The sequence below is a fragment of the Dufourea novaeangliae genome, unplaced genomic scaffold (assembly GCF_001272555.1).
Source record: "Dufourea novaeangliae isolate 0120121106 unplaced genomic scaffold, ASM127255v1 scaffold21, whole genome shotgun sequence".
In the NCBI taxonomy this organism is placed as follows: domain Eukaryota; kingdom Metazoa; phylum Arthropoda; class Insecta; order Hymenoptera; family Halictidae; genus Dufourea; species Dufourea novaeangliae.
Genome location: NW_015373910.1, coordinates 4,457,630 through 4,473,090, shown reverse-complemented (window position 1 = coordinate 4,473,090; position 15,461 = coordinate 4,457,630). Strand labels below are relative to the sequence as shown.

At 37.4% G+C, this 15,461-nt stretch overlaps 3 protein-coding genes across 3 annotated transcripts in view; 2 read left to right on the top strand and 1 right to left on the bottom strand.

Annotated features, from left to right (window-relative positions):
- Nucleotides 1-599: 599 nt before the first annotated feature.
- LOC107194141 (THAP domain-containing protein 2-like) lies at nt 600-1,963 on the top strand. The gene is made up of 5 exons (XM_015583706.1): nt 600-712; nt 909-1,097; nt 1,173-1,301; nt 1,439-1,769; nt 1,852-1,963. Exons 1-5 carry the CDS (start codon nt 648-650, stop codon nt 1,855-1,857), a joined length of 720 nt encoding a protein of 239 aa, XP_015439192.1. The 5' UTR covers nt 600-647; the 3' UTR covers nt 1,858-1,963.
- Nucleotides 1,964-3,910: 1,947 nt separating this feature from the next.
- Nucleotides 3,911-7,434, top strand: LOC107194165 (band 4.1-like protein 4B). The gene is given in 7 exon segments (XM_015583735.1): nt 3,911-4,075; nt 4,466-4,613; nt 4,709-4,885; nt 4,961-5,659; nt 5,773-6,206; nt 6,555-6,980; nt 7,242-7,434. Coding segments are annotated over 7 exon segments (2,181 nt in total). The 3' UTR covers nt 7,374-7,434.
- Nucleotides 7,435-11,313: 3,879 nt separating this feature from the next.
- The window catches only part of LOC107194166 (kinase D-interacting substrate of 220 kDa), a 39,097-nt gene continuing 34,949 nt past the window's right edge, over nt 11,314-15,461 (bottom strand). Inside the window, exons 15-21 of the mRNA XM_015583736.1 lie at nt 15,025-15,190; nt 14,466-14,943; nt 14,206-14,379; nt 13,988-14,135; nt 13,782-13,903; nt 13,438-13,552; nt 11,314-12,154 (exon numbers count right to left, since the gene is read on the bottom strand). Of these exons, the coding sequence (XP_015439222.1) occupies nt 11,391-12,154; nt 13,438-13,552; nt 13,782-13,903; nt 13,988-14,135; nt 14,206-14,379; nt 14,466-14,943; nt 15,025-15,190 (1,967 nt within the window). The 3' untranslated portion in view covers nt 11,314-11,390. The remainder of the gene's footprint in view (nt 12,155-13,437; nt 13,553-13,781; nt 13,904-13,987; nt 14,136-14,205; nt 14,380-14,465; nt 14,944-15,024; nt 15,191-15,461) is intronic.

Sequence of the window (15,461 nt, the reverse complement as noted above, 5' to 3'; positions counted from 1 at the left end):
AAACGATGTGATGATGAAGATGAATATAACAATGAATATCGAATTATGATTTAAGTTTAACTTACAGTAACTTAACGCAGTGGTAAACGCTTCGAGGATGTACACGTTGATATTTTTTTTTTTTTGCATACATCCTTATTTTCAAATAAACTTATTTGTTATTTTATTTGGAATAAATATTGGCTCTTTTTATTTGTAGTTTTCATTTCAAATCAAAAGTACCCAAGCCTGCTTTATATAAAATGAGAAGACCTGAAGAACTAGTTGAACTCGAATGGATTTAACGTAGTTCACAAATTCACCGTTCTCATAACGTAGAGCGCAGCAGAAAATCCCTGACTGTTTACACTATCGGTATTTCAGAACATGAGACACGAAGTCCCCTAAGATGATAGGTCTATCCTATACCTAGTCGGTGCCGCTAGTCACTTATTGTCAGTGTTTTGTCTATTATAAATCGTTTCGAAATTTAAATTTGTCCAGATTTTCCCGCACTCGTCTTAGTTACTATTCTTTGTCACTTAAGACGCTGCAAAATGTCCTAGTAAAACTCCGGAGGAGATATACATCTATAAAGAAATATTACTTATCTATGATTTCGTACCTCCGACGAAGTATATTTACAATTGTACATCATTTTCTGTAAAATGGTGCGTATGTGTTGCATATGTAAATTAGAGAATGGAGCTGTTGATGATATTTCTTTCCATGGGTAAGTAATTTGTAACATTTTATGGTATGTACTTAATTTAAATACAATGTTCATCAATTGGGGTAAAAGGTTATATTACCGCATTTGACCCCCAAAACTACTCTGTGCGATTCTTAGAACAGCTTTGGTATCCTACCATCCAAATTTGTATTACTTATAATTACAATTTATATATATTCTGTAATTTTGTTTTTAGTATTCCCACAAATGAAGAAGTAAGAGCCGAATGGTATAAAACCATAGGCCGGGAAGTGAATAAACATAGTACTATATGCAGCAAACACTTTGAAGATACAGATTTTATTTACAAAGTAGTTGGAAATAATGTGAAAAGGTTTTTAATTTCCACAGCTGTTCCATCTGTATTACTTACTCAATCTAATAGGTATAGTTTTTTAAAATATTAATATTGTTAATAATGAAACATGTTTTGTTATTAAAATAAACTGTATACTTTCAGTGTTCAAAACAAAAATATCAAGCTTAATAATTCTACATGCCATAATTCAGGATTGGAAGCCAATCTATCAAATGACTCACACTGGAGTGTTGATGATGAAGAAGATGAAGAAAATAGTACAAAAAGAAAGTCAGTCTCTTTTTTAGGTTCTTTATATGCTATATTTTTCTTACTATTTTTTAATAGATTTTTAGAAATCGTTTTAGTATTACTACACATAAGTTTTAACAATTGATTTAAATGCTTTGAAATACTGTTTTCTTTAGGACAGACGATGAGCTCTCAGCTTCAACAAGCACCAAGCGCCAGTGCAATGCACGCTGTATCAGAGATTTGTGTAGAGAAGATTTTACTTCTGATTTAAGTTATAATATTGTTCAAAATTTTGTGACGAAAGCCAGACAAAAGCAGAAAGTTTTAAACGAAACAGTTAACAGGCTGAATCTAAAAGTGGAAAGCTATCAGTTGTTATTAGATCACTTCAAAAAGAAAAGTGTAAAATCTGTTCAACTGAACACAGACACGGATAATGCATCTTCTAAACAACGGCAATCACTTATTAATATTGAACTTGACCACGATTACCTTGGATGTAAGGTATAATAACAATAGCTGTGTATGTAATGGATACTAATCATGGCTGTGTATGTAATAGTTACTAATAAATGGCTGAATACAGCCATGAAATTGTCATATACAGGGTGATTGTACCACTGAAGGAGTTGAAAGGCAAGCCGCCTACTTTGTCGCTTAAGTGCTACGACCATAAACGTGTTATTGGTACTTTTCTCCTGCTGAGCGATCTTCTAACAAAGAGTTGCTGTTACATCACTACGGCAACATTTTTTGCGCTATGTTTCGGTGCGATAGTGAAAAAACTGACTATGAAAACTTACATGTACGTACCTTTTTTTTTTTATCTTCAAAAGACATCACAAAAGTTTCCAGAAACATTAGCAACAAAATGTTTCTTGAAATTATCCTTGTGTCAAAATAACTTTCCATTTCTGTTCAACTGACGTGTGAAGTTTGGCATGGTCCTCAGTCTTGCTAATGATAACCCTCGGATAATTCCTCGTCAGTAAGCTGATTAACGAATTCCTGGAGTTTGCCGATATAAACACAAGAAGTAACTGTTTCATTAAAAAAATATGGGTCCAATAATCCTGCTCGTGGTACACCACACCGCGATTTTTTTTTAATTTAAGTTGGAATGTTCGCCAGGGTTTGTCCTCCGCCTATGTTTTTGTAGTTTGAGAATTCATGTATGTATCCACTTGGGTGGAACCACGCTTCGTCGCTGAACCATGTACTGTCCAAATTTGTTGGATGTACCAGTATAAATTCTTCGAATGCACAGAATCTTGTACGTTTGTTGTAATCCGTCGGAGGTAGTTCTTGCATAATGCACACACGATATGGATGTAGTTTTGCCCTTAAACAAATAAAAGAGGCGGCTTGCTTTTGGCCCCTCCAGCGGAACGATCACCCTGTATATATCTATGAAAACACCCAACCACCTCGACAGTTCGCGAGAGAGTGCAATTTTTTTACTGCTGCGCGGTTCCACTTGGATTGTGGGGATGAAGAATTCCGGAAGGTTGACCGTTACAGGTATTGGACGCTTTGTATCATTCGGCCGAGTTGAATTGTTTTTGCCGGTTAAACCTTGAAGGACCCAAACACTTGGTACGGCCGTGATATATATAAGGCCAGATAAATAAACTGGAAGTGAAAAACTGCGATTTTTCAATAGTACGTTTAAGTTTGTATTTATTTTATTTTATCTTTTATTCATGTGTCTTTGTTTATACTCATCCTATCATTATACTAAAGGGTTTTCCTTTTAAAATAAATATTATTATTATGATTACGTTATTTGAAATGTATTTTACTGTCTAAAATAATGTATGAGATTGTCAGTGTAACAGAATACGTTTTATTTTTTGTTAAATAATACTCACTGCATCATAATACAGTATGAATGTGTGCTATATGATTCGACACACATATATATATACGTTCGTTGCGACTGTTAAACTGTCGTATCAACAATGGAAAAATAAAATATTTTACTCGAAGTTACATATAGTAATACATATACGAGTTCATTATAGCAATATTAAACGTGTTTACTTTTTTGTACGCGAAAAAAAAATCTTACGTTCGCCGGGCCAAGAAACCAAGACCTATTTGTAATACGTTTACATAGTTCCTTTGCTAGTTTTCGGTCGTATCGAACACTCGTGATCTCGTGGATCATAATGGGGTCCAAAGTGGTCCAAAGGGTCCACATAATCTGGCTAGAAAAAACCATTGGATGACAAATTTATTCGTATATTCACATCTGTGGCCTTATATTGATTATTATTGGTGATAATTGCTGCAGCGGATGGCACCACTGGTTTCGAAATAAAAATGTTTCGGGCGGAAAAAATTTTCGTAGTTTTACCGTAATCGACAAGATGTATACGTTCTCTGGGTAGGTGTAACGCTCAAGATTTTTCTACGGCTATCAAATATCAATTTAATTACATTATTAAATGCATCGCGTAACGCGTTGCTAACCACGTCTAGTCAATAAGTGATATCCGTACGTTATTCGCTTGTGTTTATGCATCTATACACCGTGCGTACAGGTGGGCGTATATCAGGACGGCGTAGCGCGAAAAAGTTATATTCCCGCGACAAGGAATGTAGCGACTGAATCGGACTCAGCTGGGAATCGAACGCCTCGAATGTGAAATAAAATGTTACGGTTCCTGTCACGTCGAAGAGCGCGCAGTGTCAGCGGGCAAACCGCGTCCTCCCAGATCAAAAACCAGCGACTGCTCAGTAACAAGAATGTTGTTCCGTGCAGAGTCGTTCTGCTCGACGGAACCGACCTGCCAATTGAGTTGTCAGTAAGTCGATCACTTTGCCGGCTGATTAGTATTCTTTCCTGTCAGTTATATTTTTAGCTAAATGTCTCTGAAAGCTGTTTTACCTAAGCACTGTTAATAGTATTCAACAGTAATCCATACTCTTACAACAAATTGGATTTGTAACTCGAGTACTGCTAGGCTGTTGCAGGTACTGATAAGATACATTTACCAACAAAAATTAAGAAACAAATTAATCGGAGACTGTAATGTGTTTTTTTTTGTCGCTTGTTTGAAAAAGATACTCCGAAAGCATTTCTGTGCCTCACAGTTTTGTTGAATTCAAAGGAAAACTGGGAGTATCTGATTACGATGAATGAACAGAGTTAGTTGGTATTGTACTATAGATTTACATGATAATTTCTGTTGCAGAAAAAAGCATTGGCTAGTGACTTATACGAACAAGTATTTTATAGTTTAGACTTAATAGAAAAGGATTATTTTGGACTGCAGTATACAGACAGCAATAATGTTCAACATTGGTTGGACCCGACAAAGCCAATAAAGAAACAAGTAAAAAGTATGATTTGTTTTTCTATATATGCAAAGATTATGAATACTATATGTATTTAGATCTAGTCGACAGAAAATATAAATATATATTTGTTTCTATAGTTGGGCCCCCTTACACTTTACGACTGAAAGTAAAGTTTTATTCTTCCGAGCCTAATACATTACGCGAAGAGTTAACGAGATATCAGTTCTTTTTGCAACTGAAACAAGATGTTTTGGATGGAAAACTTCACTGTCCTCATCAAGTTGCAGTTCAGCTAGCTGCTTTAGCTCTGCAATGTAAGAATCCTGTACCGTTAATATATTTCTGATCCCATGTTATACGATTCAAAATACATTTGTCTATATTCTCAGCCGAACTTGGTGACTATGATCCTGCCATGCACAGTGCAGCAACGGTGTCAGAGTTTCGATTTGTGCCGGGTCAAACGGAGCAAATGGAACTGGAAATACTCGAGGAATATGTAAAGTGTTCGGGCCTTAGTCCAGCACAGGCCGAATCAGCATATCTCAGCAAAGCTAAATGGTTGGATATGTATGGTGTAGACATGCATACTGTCCTCGGAAAAGATGCCTGCGAATATTCTTTAGGTTTAACTCCAACTGGAATACTAGTCTTCGAAGGCACACAAAAAATAGGCTTATTCTTCTGGCCTAAGATCGGTCGCCTAGACTTTAAGAAGAAAAAACTGACGTTGGTTGTAGTGGAAGAGGATGATGAAGGCAGAGGAGAGCAAGAGCATACATTTGTTTTCCGATTGGTTAATGAGAAAGCTTGTAAGCATTTATGGAAATGCGCCGTAGAACACCATGCTTTCTTTAGATTAAGGGCACCCGTCAAAGGCGCCAGTGGACGTCAGAATTTCTTCCGTATGGGTTCACGGTTTCGTTATAGCGGTAAAACGGAGTTCCAAACGACTCAGTTAAATCGAGCACGCAGAACTGTGCAATTCGAGCGTCGACCCAGTCAAAGATACGCCCGCAGACAGAGTCATGTTTTAAGAGAACGGCAACGTCAACAAGTGGAGCAGCCGCAACCTACGCCACCTGCCAGTAAGTTCTGAAGTACAATAATTGTAACAGCGAGTCTTGTTCGAGGGAACACAGGATCAGGAATGCTCTGACTAATCGAATTAGAAATTAAGAGATGTTTCTTAAATTTTCAGCCGAGGAACAGCCCCTACAACGTCAGCCGAGCCAGTGTAGTACAAAGTCTTCGAATTCCAGCGTACACCCTACATCGTCACCGTTAGTAGATTCCTTATTGAAATCACTTGCCAAAGATCAGCAGCCTTTGGAAGCCAGAAATCAGACGACCGTCGCCAGCAATGAGAAAGAAACGGAACCCATGAAGACTAGTTTAACGATCGAAAGCATAACTAATCAAGTGCAATTAGTGCCAAATAATCAAGTGGGCGGTATTTCGTCACTGCCACCTCGCACACCGATACCGCCGGAATCACTGAAGTGTAATATATTGAAAGCGAAATCTCTGGAGCAAGGGAAAAACTCGAATTTAGTGTCGATCAGTTCCACGGATGCACCTGCAGTTGCCGCAAAGAACAATCAACACACGGACGCGGCAACGATTGTGTCTGTGGTAAGAATACGACTTGATCCTGCAAAATTATTAATCAGCGTACATAATGTTAAAATGGCATATTTCAGATAATTTATTGCAGTAGGAAATTGCTCAGTTATTTTAGAGTGTTATTGAACCATTATCGCAAAACATATTCGTTCCAAATCCGAGTTCTGTAGTGTCTGATTGCAATTGTTTATTAAAAGCCCGTTAAATATGTTTCGTGTTATACTTTGTTTGGTATATATTTTCTGTTGTTATCACGCACAAGCATATTTTAAAAACGACATATACTTGTTTCACTGTTCCCGGGCTTTTAGGCTTTAGTTGTGACTTGTTTGCTTTTTTGCATTGTTCGTTATTTAGGGCGGAGACAAGCTGACCCTTTCTGTGAGTGGAACAACGACCACGAATCCGTCTATGGACGACACTGTTACTGTAACCCATTTCTCTTTGGACAGCTGGGGGCAAATTGAGCAGAAAACAACCCAGTTAAATCCGAAAATATCGAATCAATCGCAGAATCCATTCAATCCATTTACTAGCGACAATAGCAATGACGTTACCGCTAATGTCTCCGAGAGTGTCGAAGATGATACAAAGGAGGAAGAGGAAAAGAAAGCGAACACGAACCCGTTCATAGATTCCAATCCATTTTTGGGTTTGCTGAATCCGTTTAAAGAGGTGCAACAACCGGTCGACAAGAAAGTCGAACCTGAAGTCGAGAAAAATGGAGCAAGGGTTGTGAAGACTGAGGAGATCCAAACAACTACTACAACTCTTACCCACAAGGTGTGGCTTATTCTTGATGCTTGCGAGTTAGCTACTGTAATCAATATTTTTGTATATACTGTACTGTAATTGTCTAATTTGAAAAAATGCTTTGGTTCGCGCACATTGCCCATGTAAACGTATGCATATTTCTTAATATCGGTAACATATGGCTGTACTTTAAATTAACGTCTGTCCAAAATTTATTTACGGTATCTATAGTTGTCTTTTTACAGTTATTCGCGTAATAAGTTCTATATAACAATTGTTTCTGTGTTACAGGACGACAATACTGCGGTTACTGACATTAGTCCATGGCTGGTTGCTGATCCATTACAGACAACGACTACCGATCAAACTCCGATTAAGCATACTGTTATTACCAGGAAGACTGTAATTACAACGCAACTCTGAAGTAATTGTTCAGTGGAACGCATATACGATACCGAGTAACGAAGGTATTTATTAGACCGTGTCTTCCTTGAACTGCATATTAATTTACTTGAAAGTGCCTATAACAGTACGATACTGCCTATTTGGAGAAATGAAACGCAATCACTTAACCTTAAAACGGGAACAATCAAACAGTCATACAGTTTTAATAACGACAATTAGTTTACGCTTAATTTCGTGTAAAATTAACTTGAACATCTAGTGAATATGAATATAATTTCTAGGAATAAATCGATTAGCTTCTTGTTTGAATTACAAACATTTACTCTGTACAAAATATATATATATATATATCATTTAGAAAATGATATGCTTCTTAGTACCATAATTGCAATACTTAAAAGCAATAGGCCTTTGTTATAAAAAATACTATTCCATATTTATAGTATGTTTGCTTCCCTTTGATAATTATTTTTTACTTTCTACTTCGAAGCATATTTCCGATCAAGTTCTGCCATGCAAGTTGTTTAGACGTGTTTTTGCATTTATTGTAGAGTAAGATAGATTATTTTACATTAAAAATAGTAAGTGTCCTTGCACCCTGTTAGTATGTATTAGAACTTATACATACATTAAAAGATAATGTATGGTGCTTTTATTCAATGGTAAAGACATTTAAACCCCCGGGTACACAAACTTTTAAAATACTGTTTTATAGAAATTACTTTTTCATATTGTTTATCGAATAATTTATATCAATTTGTATAAACGGTGTGTGCTGCGTACAATTCACGAATGAAGTTTGAGTACCCAAGCAGTATAAATACACGTATTTAAATGCCTGTGAAATAGTTTTTTATACTTGCCATAGTGCCTTTAATTGTAAGAAAGAGAAAACTATTGTATTCCAATTTTATATTCACTTCAATCGATTTACGGTTTTATTTATGGTAAAACTTTTCCACGTTGAAAGTATTTATATTTGTGAAAGTTTTGTACATTATTATCGGTATAATATGATTACTTCATAAAAGACGATTAATTTTTTTTTTATTAATCTTCTTTCATGAAAGATTAGAAAAATATGTATAATTTCTCGTAGAAAAACTGACAATTTGTGTCAGTTTACCTGCAAGTATAATACGATATACAATTTCTAATGTATGATATGATGAAATTTTATTGTTTTATACGGTTACGGTATTTTGTAACTAATGCATCAGTATTTTGTAAAAAGAAGCGTAGTACAATGAATTTAGAAAAAAATCTGATAATCATGTAGAAATTAAAGATCTGTTAAAGTTTATTGTATTGCGCGAATCATGATCATACAAACGGCAACTAAACGGTAGCTAAATAATATTTTTAATTTTGTCGGATTATAAAACATAAATTCTACAAAATAAGACTCGTCTTTTTCGACGAATTACGTAAAAGGCTGTTGAAGTACTTATTCTATTCTATTTACGAGCATTTATGAAAAGTGGAACAAGGCGCTATATTTTATGTTAATTTTATGTATTTAAATATATTGTATTTAATAGCAATAAGCTAAGTACATATGATACTATTATTTGAAGATCTAATATATCTATTACCTGTGTTTACAGTGCTATTATTGATCAATACCCTATTGTATTCCGTCCTAAAGTGTTATATACATATACTGTTATATACATTATGTATAATTTTTGCTTTGTAATAAAAAAGTACTATTAAAACGTTGCATTGTAGATCTTTTAAAGGTATTTGTAATTACATTCCTACACATTGTACAAATTAGGCATCGACATGTTTAACGCACTGACAGCCCTATCGCAATGTAAAATTCAATGTTATGGAAATTATAATTATTAGAGTGAAATAGTCAACAATTTAGGGTTTACAAAATTCGATAAAATTAAAGAAGTGAATAAAAGCATGCTAAATTTTTGGTACTATTGTTTGATGATGTTGGTCTGACAGTCAGTGTATTAAAAATGGATAAAGCGATGGGACCCTTTTTAACATATTGTACAAGTTGTATATGATAAAAACAAGCAATAGTATGGTTAATCAACGTTTAGGACAAGATTAGAAAAAATGTCTTCGGTAAAAATTTGTAAATACTTAAACAACTCAAAGGAAATTCTTAGTTCCTATCTGCATTTGTGAATAATAAATTAATAGTTTTCTGGAAATTTATCCTAAAAATCTATCACACAATTTTATCTTACTGGTGTGATAATAAAAGCAATGTCATCAGGGGAATTTTATCTCACTGATACGAATATTTACTAACACGAAATTCCTTCTAGATTCTCCGATATCGGGTGCTATATTAAAATCACCAAGGTTGGTTTAAATGTTATAGCATATTTGTCCGAAATTCAGTAATAACACTTGAAATCAAGGCCATCTTACATGTGACAAAACAAAAAAATTAGTTTTCCTCTACACCAGTTCGTTCACTCGTAACAACGTGTTAAAATACTGCAGGATTTATTCATCTGTTCCAAACTACATTCCCAAGCGCATACGTAAATAGACCAATTCCATAGCACGTAAATATTTCAAATACAATAAAAGGGACATTCTCAGCTTCAACATCAGTCTCCTCAGGTATGGGAAAATTTTTGCTAATCATTTACTACCCGAATGAAAATTCGGTCCATCTCTACTTCTGAAAAAAAAAAAATGGGACTGATATCCTCGCATCCTTAAATGCGTCAAACTGATCAAGGAATGTCACATGCTCTAAAATAAATCTAACTTCACACACCGATGCTCTCTTTCCTCGGATAACCTACACTTATTTAGTTGAATTCATCTTTAACCAACGTATTACCATCTCCAAAACGGTTTCATCTAAACGGGGGGTCCGACCTCGTCCTATTCACTATTTACAAAGCTCATCTTTAACCAACGTATTACCATCTCCAAAACGGTTTCATCTAAACGGGGGGTCCGACCTCGTAAACGGATAAAACCGACATTTTATCTTACTACCTACTGAAAAGTTATCACAAACCTCAGGTTCAAATATTAGCTGTACCAATATCTAATCCACTGATCTTCATGTTCTTAGGGTGACATGTTTCAAATGGAAAACTATCTTCCGGGGATCTTCCGTGGAGTAACAATCAGGGACTTCTACCACAGACAAACGTAAAATACCGGTATTTGTCGGTTGTACTTTCGTAACCCTTATAGAAATCGAAATACGAAAATATCGGTACATGAAAATACAAGTATATTTACCGATAATATTTTCGGCTTTCCTATTTTGTTATAATTTTCATGGTATTTGTAAGAAGTTATTTAAAACCTGTATTATTTTGTTACCGGTATTATGTTAGCAAAGTTATATCGGAAACGATACAGTACCGAAATCAAAGTAATCATGTACCAGCATTTTTCTGGTAATATGTATAGTGTGATCGCGAGTGTAACAGAATACAATGTCACAAAAGTTACAGTCGTCGGACCGACTTGAAATTACCATGTATACTACAGAAAAACCGAAAAACAATCGATACTTATTTCGATTTTCGGTAGTATATCGGTTTCGGTATAGCTTTGCTGGTATAATACGGTATCAAAATCATTCCGATATTAAGTCCCTGGTAACAATGGTGTGGCGTGCGAGGAAGACCACGATATATATAAGTGAAACCCAAGCATAGATCCTCGACTTTAAAAACGAATACTGATTTCAAGAAACAGTGGGATTACTTATTGATGCTCCTAATACTTCCGTCTCACGCTTAAAACTACTACAGTAAAGCTTCGATAAGTGTTTGACGGCTCCTCGGCACTGAACATTAAATAAAAATTAAATAAAAGAAATATTATTGGCTTCAACATTCCAAGTTCTAACACTGCTAAACCTCATTAAAAAGTCAGCGTTACACCTGGGAACCTTTACTTGTCAGTGGCGAGGAGCCTTCGAACACTCATCGAGGATTTACTGTATCCCCCGCGCATGTACAGACGTGTATAATACATTATTGCGTATCACCGCGAGACTCGCTAACGATTCTCCGGCAACAGACTATATCAGACAGGTGTCTCGGGGTTGTTGTCCCATTCCTCGGCGTCTTGTCGCGACAGAAATCGCGGATGCGTGGTCTCACGGACCATTAAGCAGACCGTGTCCGGATAATCGACGTCCACGTATCGTTCGCCGTCTCGCGGTAAACTTTTATTGGACGACACGGAGCTACTGTTCTCCTCGCTGCAATCGTGTCTGAATACGCTGTCCGACTGCGAGTGGGTGGGCGTGGACAGTTCCGAGACCAACGGCGTTGATTCGTCCTCGCTCTCGCCGGGCGCAGGAGAGGCGGGCAGTGTGCCCATCAGCCGATCTTTCAGTTTGCCCAGCTTTTCCAGACTGGTGTTTGGAACCGGCACTGATATGACTATCTCCTCGTTCAACGTCGACGTGGATCGTCGTTTCTTGATGGCCGTCGAGATTGTTGGCTTAAGAGGTATGCTATTCGACACATAATTCTCGTCCGTTGATTTCGACCTGAACGCCGGCCTGGGCGACGGGGGCGGAGACACGAACAGAGAGGCGGGCCTGCTACTGTTCGCATTACCGCCACCTTTCCTTGGGTCTTTTCGACCGTACGAACAGGCCGATCTTGTGCTCAGTTGAGAGGTGATACTGCGCTGTGAATTGGTACGCTGTAGATGAATGGTGGACTCCAGGGAGCTGTCGTCCGACGTTTCCGGTTCTTCGTTCACCGGCACCCAGTGCAGAAGCGGATTCGACTGGAGGATCACGTAATCGGTGTCCTGAGCCCCCGTCGATGTCGATCCTGGAACAAAGGTGTTACCGCGTTTTGCTTTTACTTGTCCTGTGCACGTAATTCCGATCGAAACAGCGGGTGTATCCGTGCGTTCGAAAGTTGTTTTCTTATTCGATGAAAGATTAAAATGTTTGGGGAACGAGATAACGTTAATTTGCTTTTTTTTTTATTTCTTTTTTTTTTATATATATATATATATATATATAATAATACGTTCGAACAGTCTACAGAAATCGTACATGTAGTACAAAAAAATACATCGACAGCGATGAAAATATAACTAGCTTTTCTTGGGTGTTTTACTTTGGTATATAAAACCTTTCTTCGCGTGGAAGCTTATCTTTATCTAAGTGTACAAGATCTATCAGCGTTTACGTCCAAAATTGGGAACGTATTTAACAAACACGCGACGATAGTAACAATTATCACAGTCTGGTTTACATATACATATATGTTATACGGGAGTACATAACGGGTTCGAAGTTTGTGATGTGTACAACAGTATATCGAAGTATATATCATACATTGGCAAGAGAAATAATACAACGACCGTTTTATGCGCTAATAATACATTCAAAGAGTAATTCTGTCTGGTAATGGTTTCCTAGAGTTCCTAGGAATACAAAATGACATATAATCATTCCCTCGCAAGCGTTGTCATTAAGGTACTAAATTATGGCACGATGCTCTTTTATTACAGCTACGGTAACGCATACATTCAGATCACTATCGCCAAACGCTATTTATTAGACGGCATATACGTGTGTTCGTTTTATTCGACATATGATATTCATTTTATATCTTTTATCTATTCACATCCGGTCCAGTCTCGAACGACGCATTGGCACATTTTCAAGCAGTCGATGACGAGGCAACGGTCTGAAGGAAGTAGCCGACAACTGCTTTTTGGCCTCTTCAGCGTGCGGACGAACTCGGAATTTGTACATATATACAAAAGCTAAGTTTCTTTTTTTATTCGTTTTATACACGGGTGCACCTATTTAAATTATGGTAGAACCGCTAACCATTTAACCAACGGATAAATTGACGGGGATTTCCAGGTGAAATAGAACTGTGAGTAATGAGTGCACAGGAACCATCTTCGAATTTCGACGATGGAGTCGCATCGGTGCTGGTGTAAGCATGATACGTGATCGAATTCTAGTCGCCCCTCGATTCGAATCGTTAAACGTTTGTACTGTACTCGAATACGACGTCACTGTTTTGGTCTTGCTGCGGCGGTTCCTGAACTATAACCAAGGGCAGTGAAAGTACTACGGAAGGGAGCTCACCTGAATGTGAGTCCGTTGGTACCACTGCAGGAGATGGTACATCTAACACATCCTCGCAGGCTTCTTCGTTTAATGTTTGTAACGCTCCGCAAATCATTTGCTCCTCTAAAGTCACCTGAAAAATTACCCCGTTATTGGATATTCCCGGTACATATCGTAACATTAATCGTGCAAATAATTTATAACTTCTAATTATTCCGTCCAGTATGAAAACACTAAATATTGCTCTGCTTACCTGGTACTAAAATCGAGCACGATTGTAAAGGAAATCATATTTTATATTAAACAACTGGTTATAGGAATGAAATTATATGACTTCAAGGTTATGTTTTTAAAAAGCTTACTTGTTTTTCCATAATGGATTGTTTGATCTGATCCCTCCTAGGAGCACCATCGGTTCTCGACGTTCCTTTCTCTTTTTCGACATGGGTAGGTACACGTATTGACGTGGTTTGTAAAGTATGATCTAAAGTAAAGTAATAGAAACGTAGTTTTTTTTTGTGTATGTTCAATTTTTGTGGTTCAGTCATAGGAGAACTCTTGTGCATACCCTTTCGCTGAATTTGTTCTGATCCTACGGTAAATCGGACACTACGAGAACCTTCCTCGTGGGTACTAAACGACGACAATTCTAATTCCCTAAGTGATGCGACCACCATACGGAACAATTCCCAATCCCCGAATGTCATTTTAAGTACCTACAAGCATAATATGTCTTGTCAGTAAGCACACGCCTTTAAAAAAAGAAAAAAGAATGTAAAAACTAACCTTTTTCAACTCATGTAAGTCGCAGTGCAGTAAAACCCTGCCGTTAATGTTATTATCCTTAATAACATTTTTGTACTGTGGTGCTTGATTGGGGCTCAGACTATCAATTCTATCGAGAAGGTCGCAAACACCGTTCACAGTTAGAGATGAAAGTCTGATCTCCAAAATTTCGGACTATAAAGAGAAAAAGGGAATAACGGACGTTTTTGTCGTGCAACAAAAACCATTGCGTTCGATTCTATATTATATGCATGTTTTACCGGTAGAGTTGTTGTCGCAGAAAGTGCCGGTTGAATTGTGGGTGGTTCCATAGGGGGCATTTGTACCCAAGGTGGTGCCTGCCAATCGTATGACGGTTGTACGCACCAAGATGGCGTCGCTGAAACCTGTGGCGGCGCAGGTCCTTGCAGACTCGGTGCCCTAATTAATTTCATGTTGCGGTTGGTGTAACCAGGTCTAGCTGCGCTCCACTGTTCTTGGCTATTGGTATTCATAGTCCAAGGACTGTACTGTTTGTAAGGCCCAAGTCCTGTCTCCTCTTCGATGGTCTGTTGCTCCTCTTTGATCTTTTTCTTAATGTACGGATCGAGATTGATCGTGAACGGCAAAAATATCTTCATATCGCTGATCAACAGACTGGAACGATGGAAAGTCAGGAAAATGTCCAGCTTTCGTTCGTCCCTGTCCATTTCCAAAAGAGGTTGGACTTCTTTAAGCACTGGTATCTGTGGGCGTATCCTAGTAATTGGAATAAGGCCAAAAATAGAATGTCGAAGAATGTATATGAAAGTACCAAACGTTAATCGGAAAAAGACGTACTTATCGTAAAGGCTTTTCAACGACATGGAATCGTCCAAGCTATCCTCGTACATATCATAATGCAGGATCAACCAAGACGTTCTGAACGGCCATTGCTCCGTGATGTTGATCCAACTGGCTAAGTGGTACCAGTTGAAATCAATTTGGAATGCTTTCAATAATCTCCCTGATATAAAACAGGCAATCTGGTAAGTATTACACGATGACAGACTGTTGAGAAATGTGCATGCTGAAAAATTGGACCTCAGGGAATGCCCATAAGGCGAGAGAACTCTCTAGATATAGCAGAACGACATACACTGGCCAATAGATGATACGGTATGTAGTTTTCGTGTCGATTATTTATGGAACAGCGAGAAACAGCCAATATTTTAAACGATAAAACACACACGTTCCTTCAAGGTCCAAGTTTTCAGTTTGCATCGGTAACAAACTGG

Coding starts and splice junctions, on each gene's coding strand:
- LOC107194141 (XM_015583706.1), top strand. CDS start 648: ATGGTGCGTATGTGTTGCATATGTAAATTAGAGAATGGAGCTGTTGAT. Junction 713..908: donor GATGATATTTCTTTCCATGG/GTAAGTAATTTG, acceptor TTTTGTTTTTAG/TATTCCCACAAATGAAGAAG. Junction 1,302..1,438: donor GAAAATAGTACAAAAAGAAA/GTCAGTCTCTTT, acceptor TGTTTTCTTTAG/GACAGACGATGAGCTCTCAG.